An 8,288-nucleotide genomic window follows, 5' to 3' on the forward strand; every position below is an offset into this window, starting at 1 on the left:
ACACTGCCAAACTGCATAACTGACATCAGGGCATTAATTGGTCTAATGTTAACACATAGACGACAAAGGAAGGGATTCTTTACAGTGAAGACAATAAAGCTTCTTTTGGATCAAGAATAGGAAGGTTAGGTAGAAGGGTTGAACTTGATGGACTTAGGTCTTTTTTCTACCTTATGAACTATGTAACTATAACTTCTCCCCCTGCCACCTGAGTCATCATACCCAGGTGCGCCTACAGAAATCCCTTAAAGTATGTGAATGTTTTTATCACACCGCTACTCAAAGCTATACATATTTGGCTACCCTAGTTTTTCCTGATAATTTGTATCCTCCAAACAACTTTCCATTTTGGTCTCTAAACGCTCTCCAGTGTGTCAATATCCTTCAGGAGATGGGGCCTCCAGAACTGTAGACAATAGTCTACAGGACATCTCATCAGAGACCTGTAAAGTAGCAGAGCCACTTCTCTCTTTCTGCTACTAATGCCTCTTGTTTGTGCTAGTATTAAGGCACCCTGCTTGCCTTTTTCAACACTTTATTGCATTGCCTCCTTACCTTTAAATCCTCCCATTTACTTCCAAGACAGAACAGTGTCCCCAATAATATATTCTGCCTTGGGATCCCAAGTGCATTATTTTACATTTATCAACATTAAACTGCAGCTGCCACACTCTGGACCAGTCTTAATTTTATTAAACCACTTTACCTTTGACTTGTTCCACCAGGAATGTCTACCCTGTTGCAGACCTCTGTATCTTCTTCAAAAGCTAAACCTTACGATTAAGATATTTTGTAGGAATGCCGATAAAAACAATGTTTATGTAACTGTGAAAGGCACACAGGTGTATTATATATATAGCTAAACATATAAACGTGTCATCTTCTGTTTACATACACATTATTGTTACTTTCAGGGCTGTAGAACACTCCATATGGAACAAACAATCTGAGTTTATACAATAGAAGGACATCAAGAAAAAAAAGAGGGACTTCCAACTCCCAATTGGAAACTTAGCAGGTATGGTTAAAAACAAAATGCATGGTTACACTATGGATGGTGCTCTGGGAGTGGGAGTGAACCCGTGAGGCAGGTTAGAGGAGGATTTAGGCGGTAAAGACTGGAGATCTATAAATGGAAACTGAAAGTACAGGCAGAGGGCGCTCCCTATCTGGATCACTCGCTGCCATATACGTGTAAAGACACACAAAAAAATACACAATAAGGAAGTGGTGAGAAGCGGAAGTGCAGTCATCACCCACAACAACACGGACAAAATACAGACACGGCAACATCAGCGGATCCTGCTGCCATGAATAATAAAGGCAAGTCAGGGGTCAGCCTTACGTGTAGCTTGGAGATGAGGGGTGCCTGGGGCATAAGTAAGCGTCCGTGTCGCCTATGTTAGGGTCGGACAGAATTTAGGGATAAGTGCCCCCTGCAGCACCGAACCTAAAGCGAGCGCCATTCAGTGACTGTCCATTTGCCAGCAACAGCGATCAGGCCAGGGCTCCTCGAGAAATAGGGGCCGCCTGCGGTGCGGCGGGGGTTGTTGGGGTTCGCGTTACGGCTGTCAGGTGTTTATTAGAGGCCCAGGCTAGCACCTGACCCGCTGACTACTACGTGCAGGAATTTGGCATGCTGATTGCAAGAAGCCCGGCCCCGCACCAGGTACCGTGATGCTTTGCTTGTAACCCTTTGGCTGCCATAGTACTGCACACCGTAAGGGTTGTGTATCGGGCTAGCCGCCTGCCCCAAACACTGGGTTTGTGCTCAGTGTGTGTTTGGAGGTTCTACAGTCATGTATTTATCTAGTAGAAACTGGCGCGTTTTTGTTCACAGTTTAATCCCCCCTCCCCCAACAGCTTCCCTATCAGACACCCACTGTGTATATTTACACAGGGCCTTATCACAATTAAGAACCCGGAAATGGTAACAGACTTATTATTAAACAGTAAAGCTTTATTACAACAGCTTGTGAGAGGGCATCACTAGACCAGCTTGTTTAGTTAGGACTCTTCACGTAAAATGTCTGCCATTGTTGTTTTTTTTTAAATGTTATTATTTGAGGTTGTTTTTGAACTCAGTAAATCTTTTTTTTCCCAAGGTTAAACACATCAGATGTGCTTATGTAAGTGAAATTCCTGTAATCTGATATGCCAGTGTAATAATAGGCCTGACATGGAAGGGAAGAATACTACTCAGTCGGCCCTTACATGGGTCTCGGTGGGTCCATTGGAGCCAGATGGCAATTTGCCAGCCCAAGGTAAATTCTTTCGGGATAGATTTGTTGAGAAAGAAGCGGCTCTGTTCCTCTCTTTCTCAGTAGATCTACCTGGATTATTTTGGCCTCTCAATGAACTTCTGCAAAGAGGTGGAGCAGCAAGGACAGTCTATCCCCTGTTACTCCAATCAGGGGAGAGGGTGTGCCTGGAAGCTCCACCCTTTTTCAGAAGTGCACCGGGAGGCAAGGTTCACTGAGAAGTGGACGAAGAAATAAGACACGGGGAGAAGCGAACGAAAACAGAAGAAAATGAGAAGAGGCAAAAGAAGAAGTGGTGCTGCAGGAGACAGGGATACAGAAGCAGTCGGAGGAGAGCTTGAATTTATTAATCATGATATCATGGATGCCGTGGTTTTGATGGGTGTGGGGGGCCGCGCATTGGGCAAGCCCTGCTGGCAGCTGGTGTTTGTGTCTAATAAATTTAGTTAATGTCATTATCTTGTATGCAGTTAATGGTAACACATAGATCTGTAATGTACTTGATATAGTTCTTATGAGGTCCTCACTTTTAAATGTTAAAAATGTTATCCCTGTATTAAAAGAATGGCCCACTCCCTGAAATTATATTTTTATTTCTCAATCCATGTTGGCGTCCATTTTGCACGGACTCCGATGCATTTTATTGCATGCATTCTTAAGTTATTGGTTACTCTTGAACGGGTGCCTTTCCTGAAGCCTGGAAGCATTAGTAATTACACTTCTTGCATGTGCCAGTCAAAGTCCGTAGCATTCGGTCACATATATGCTGGCCAAACACTGGTGCTCAGAACATATATGTGATTGCTGCCACTCCCATTTATTTGGATGGGACCTCAGTTTCGATTAATCCATTAATGGGTATTGTACAGGGGAATATTCCCTGCTTCTTGTAAATGCAGGAATACTCCAGCCATCCAATGCACATCACATGGTAGCTGAGTGTTAGCTATAACATATATGTGCATTATGTCGATAGAGGGATTAATCAGAATCCCCCATGTAGATTTGCCCCCCCCCTCAGCTATTTGCATTGCAGGAATGTGCATGATTACTGCTAGCCAGTTTAAGTGGTTCACGCACGTTCCAGGGGGTTTAACAAGAAAAGCATATGAATTGCAGCATTTCACAATGTAAATTTTGGGTTTTTTTTGTTTTATATATATATATATATATCACACCTAAAGAATGCACATTAAAATACTTTATTATGCATTCTTTGTTGGTACCAGGGCTGCATTGGGATATAGAGCATCCCTTTAAATCAGACTTCTTATACGGATGCGGTGAAATATAATACCCATTTAATGTGAAAAAGGGACTGGAGTGCTATTTGAGGAAATAAATAAAGAATACGTGGACTTTGTAGCTTTACGACCTTCATAAATACATAAGTATTATGGTGTATAATATACACTTAGGAGTTCTGTCAATTATAGGAATGCTTGCGCAACATTTCGAGAACCGCTCAAGCACGGTAAACATTAAATATTTAAGACTTATTGTGACCCATATAATTCTGTGTATCTGTAAGGCACGGTGACAATGAAGCTAGAATAACTAGTTTGAGCAGGGCCCGTGTCACTTTCTTCTGAATCTGAATTATGTAATGCACAAGTTATTTCATCATTGTGCATATGCTGTTGCGTAAATCAGTGAATAATTTATGATAATAATAATAAGCAGCTGCTGGTGAATGTACTACAGTCCTTTAGACTTTGGTGGCTTGCATGGGGTAGGGTATTTTGTGTCGGAAATCTACCTGCAGATCCCTGACTGTAGTTTCTGACCTGCCGTTTATCGAGTTTGCCCAGCCGTGTATGATGTTCTCAGCCTATACGGCATGTTACTGACAGGGCCAAATCCAGCTCATGGGAACGATGCCTTCCTGCTTGGGAAATACTGCTGTATGGTTAATATTCTGGAAGATGTACTGCAGACTCTTTATTTTCTAAACACCAATTGGATGCTGATGGCCCGGGGACTGAATGGGACCCTCTGTTGTTTTCATATTACTGAATGCTGTACTTCATTCTGTGATATGCGACCATTCATTTAAAAAATGGTCCGCAGGGAGAATGAACAGGTAACTGCGTTGGCCGCTGAACTACAAGTCTCAGGGATCCTCATGGCTGAGCTTTAAACCAAAAGGCACTCTGTCCCTGCTGTAACCATTGCGCCCAGTTAGTGTGCTAGCTTAGGCCTTTGTCGCTGAAGCATGATCTTGGTACAGCTTGTGTTCTGGACCCAGCTGTGACTGTAAGAAGTATGACACAAAGTATCCAGCTCTGTCCAGACTGTTAAATAACCTAGAGGGCAGCTTTCAGATTTCTGAAAGGTTTCCTCGCAGTGACTCTTTGGAAGGGTATATGCTAACTCCTGTCTAAAGCCATTATTTAGCCTGCGCCTCCAATAACTCCAGGGATCAGAATGTAGGATTATCTGCAAATCATTTCCAGGCCGCGTTGTGTTAAGACTGCAGATTCTATACCATTATGTTATCAGAGCGCACACGCGGTTGTCTTATGGGGTGTAGCTTTGTTGAGTCTCAGCCCTCTGTGTTAACTGAGGACAAGCATATTGCAGAACAAAGTGGGCTCGTTGCCAGTCCACCATATGCCACATTCTGCTTCTTCCTGCTCCCCAAGCTTTTTACACATCCTACATTCACACACGGAGCTGGAAAGCTCTCAGCACTGCTGATTTAGCAGAAGATTGCTGCAGTATATTGTTAGTGTTGAAAAAGGGAGGAGAGGGGTATGTTTGCAGTTTTTTACATTTCAATGAGCAAACATACTATGCTGTTTGTTTTCTTATTTGGCTTTTGACTAAATACATATCTTTTCTGTTTCTCAGCAATCATTTCCTCCCTTTTTATGTTGCCATCATGACATAAAGACAGCGCCTGTGCCCAAGCAGCACAAGTCCCCAAAGGCTCATCCAGGAGGAGAAGCCCCTTAGGGAACTGTATTTATAGTGTATATGTTTGGTACCTGACAACCATCTGGCATTAACGTTTTTTTTTTGTGCCAGAAATTATTCGATGACAAAAGTATAAGGATAAAATACTTTTGTCTCTTTTGACATTTTTCTAAATGTACATTATCCGTTAAAGCTATTAACAATCATGTCTATACATTTCATGCTAGATGTCCCATTGCTGCCCTACAGTACTATGATCATTAGATGAAAGTCTAACCTTTCCCAGGGTATTACGGCACACCCAAGGCAAAATTTTGCTCAATGGTTTGATAAGCTAAGCCATGGAAAAGTCAACCGATAAAAGCAATTGACCTGTCCGTTTCTATACCTGCTGTAATTCACTGTGCAAATCTGACCCAGGGCAGAACCCAAGCTGCCCCTTACCCCATATACTGGCCACTATACCGCAGAAAGACACGTGGCATCACCTAAGGATTCCTCCGTTTGTTCTCTCCCTGTTTATTTAGTTGTGGAATATCCAATATTTAGAGGATATCTACCATTGGGTACAGATATCTTATTTGGGGACTAATGAAAGTTAAACGGGTTTGTAAAATAATTACAAAAGTTGGAGATTTGGGATAAACCATCTCATCTAAAAAGCAGCCTTTGGGTGTATTATCATTTGTAGTTAAAGGATTACTGCAGTGCAATTCTGCATGGACTTTTACATTTTACTGCATGCAAATTGGTGCAGGCATTCTTTAATCATCAGAGTTAGAAGGTGAGACTCTTGCTGCCTCCAGAAACATACATCAATATACTTCCCTCCTACTGTAGTCAACTGGAGCAGCAACAGCCAATCAGGTATATGGTATCAGGACGCTGATGTTTTGCCAGGACACATGTGATTGGCTGCTGCTTCAGTGACTTCAATGGTAAGCTGATAAGCATGTGCAAGCAATGCCTCCTGATTTTAGTATTGGAAGATGTAAAAGAGACTGAAGCCTCATATTCTAATTCCATTGATGCTAGTTTATGAGTAGGTGAAGCCGCATTGGGGGGGTGAGACGTGTGAGAATGTTCTATCGCTGTAGACAATGCAAATATGACCATATGATTGTACTCTTTAGTTTATGTAAATAAAACCTTTGTCTCTGTGTCGTCTGTGCTTTGGAGCAGAACTGTAGGCATTTAGCTAAACAAAGGTAATTTTTACTGCTCTGTTTTCAGACCTTTAGTTGATTTTCTAGTCACAAGTTCTTTGATTATACACTTTAGGGGAGAGATTTGTTCTGCGTTTATATACAGTACTGAACTTCTGAATTATTGGAATTGGCGAATGTAAAAGTATGTTTTTTGTGGGATTTTTTTGTTTGTTTGTTTTCCCCTTTTCAAGGGGTCTCGACCTGACCTATTGAAGAATGGAAATGCATCCACCTCATTATCAACATTCAGATGATTTATTTCTTGCACTGAATATTGACATTGTCACCCCTTTTCTACAGGCCAATACCCAACTCCCCCAGCCTATCCAACCCAGCCACCCAATCCTCAGTCTGTGTACCCACCAAACATGCATCTTCCTCAAGCTCCTCCTTATACAGACGCTCCTCCAGCTTATTCCGAGGTAACGTATATAAACATTTATAAAGCAAAGTGCCATAATTACATAAAAGGTTTTTTGTTTTTTTTTTGTATAACCAGTGTTGATCTAGTGAAATTTAGCAAAACGTTCAAAAACATTTCGAGCAAAACTGAAATACACACCAGCACTGTAAGGAATCAGAATAAATTACATGCAATGAGTGGTCTGTTTGCTAAAATATGTGTAATTGCAATTTAAATAATTGAAGCCTTTTTTTTTTTTTTTTTTTTCCCTGCTCTTTTTCTAGCTTTACCGTCCAGGGTATGTTCACCCCCCTGGTGCCAACATGGCTCCTCTCTCTGCGCCCTACCCAGGCACCTCTATGTACCTGCCCATGGCTCAGCCAATGCAAGTTGCCCCCATGACTTCCTCAGTTCCTATGGCGTATTATCCAGTTGGACCTGTGTATCCGCCTAACTCCACAGTCATCGTTGAAGGAGGTTTTGATCCCGGCGCTAGATTTGGACATGGCAGCAATCCAAATGTGCCAGTAAGTCGTCTTAACATGGGCTGACTTTTCTTTTTCTTTTTGTTATTTTTAAAGTGCTAAAATAATGAATAATAAGTATAAGAAAGACACAGAAAGATCTAAGCTTCTGTTTGAAGTACTGTTACATCTAGACTGCCCATTCATTCGGGCCTCAATTATCCCTTTGTTTTGTCTTAGATTCAGGGTAGCTTTACGCCTATCCTATGTATGTTTAAACTTCCTATCTCTATTAGCTTCTACCATTTCTGCTGGGAGGCTGTTCTATTTATCGACCACCCTCTCACTTTGGATGAGAGCACTCATCCAAATGAGAGCATTTGGATGAGAGCACTCAAGCAGGTATTTTATTACAGATGATACTGATTCTGATAGATTGCATTATCATGACTTTAATGTTGACTGTCTGGTGTTGAGTATTTTGTAGGGCTGAGGTATAGGGGCTACTGTACTAAGAACAAATTGTAGTGTATACAAACAATTTCTGTGGTTCTTTTTGATATTTTATTTAATTGTACTTTTTTTTTGTGATGTTTAACAATATTTGTAAATGTGTGAGATAAATATGATCCAAAATGAAGATATGCTGCGTCACTAAATTGTTTCTCATAGTTTTTTTTTTGTTTTTTTTTTCCCCCAGCCACCTCCTCCTGGGTGCCCACCTAACGCAGCTCAGTTGGCAGCTATGCAAGGTGCTAATCTTGTCGTCACACAGAGAAAAGGAAATTTCTTTATGGGCGGCTCTGATGGAGGCTACAGTATGTGGTGAAGTTGAATGAAGAGGCACAGAATGGGTTGCATAAAGGAAAAAAAAAATAAAAAAATGGGCTAACTCCTTCTGTATGCGGAATGGTATCTGACAGTGTGAGCACTTCCCACAAACTTCTGCTATATTATATTAACCCAGAATCGCTGTTAGGCACATTAGTGGGACGTCTTCCCGATGCTCAGTTCTTTAAATACTCCTAATATG

The 8,288-nt window shown here is 41.5% G+C and overlaps 1 protein-coding gene across 1 annotated transcript; it reads left to right on the forward strand.

Moving 5' to 3' along the window:
- The first annotated feature begins 1,310 nt into the window (after window positions 1–1,310).
- On the forward strand, window positions 1,311–8,084 carry LOC149285246 (DAZ-associated protein 2-like). The gene is made up of 4 exons (XM_089495648.1): window positions 1,311–1,323; window positions 6,689–6,810; window positions 7,076–7,318; window positions 7,956–8,084. The coding sequence occupies exons 1-4, from the start codon at window positions 1,311–1,313 to the stop codon at window positions 8,082–8,084; spliced, it is 507 nt and encodes a 168-aa protein (XP_089351774.1).
- The last annotated feature ends 204 nt before the right edge of the window (window positions 8,085–8,288 follow it).

The sequence above is a fragment of the Sceloporus occidentalis genome, unplaced genomic scaffold (assembly GCF_023333645.1).
Source record: "Sceloporus occidentalis isolate IW3139 unplaced genomic scaffold, rSceOcc1.0.p SCAF_82, whole genome shotgun sequence".
NCBI lineage: Eukaryota > Metazoa > Chordata > Lepidosauria > Squamata > Phrynosomatidae > Sceloporus > Sceloporus occidentalis.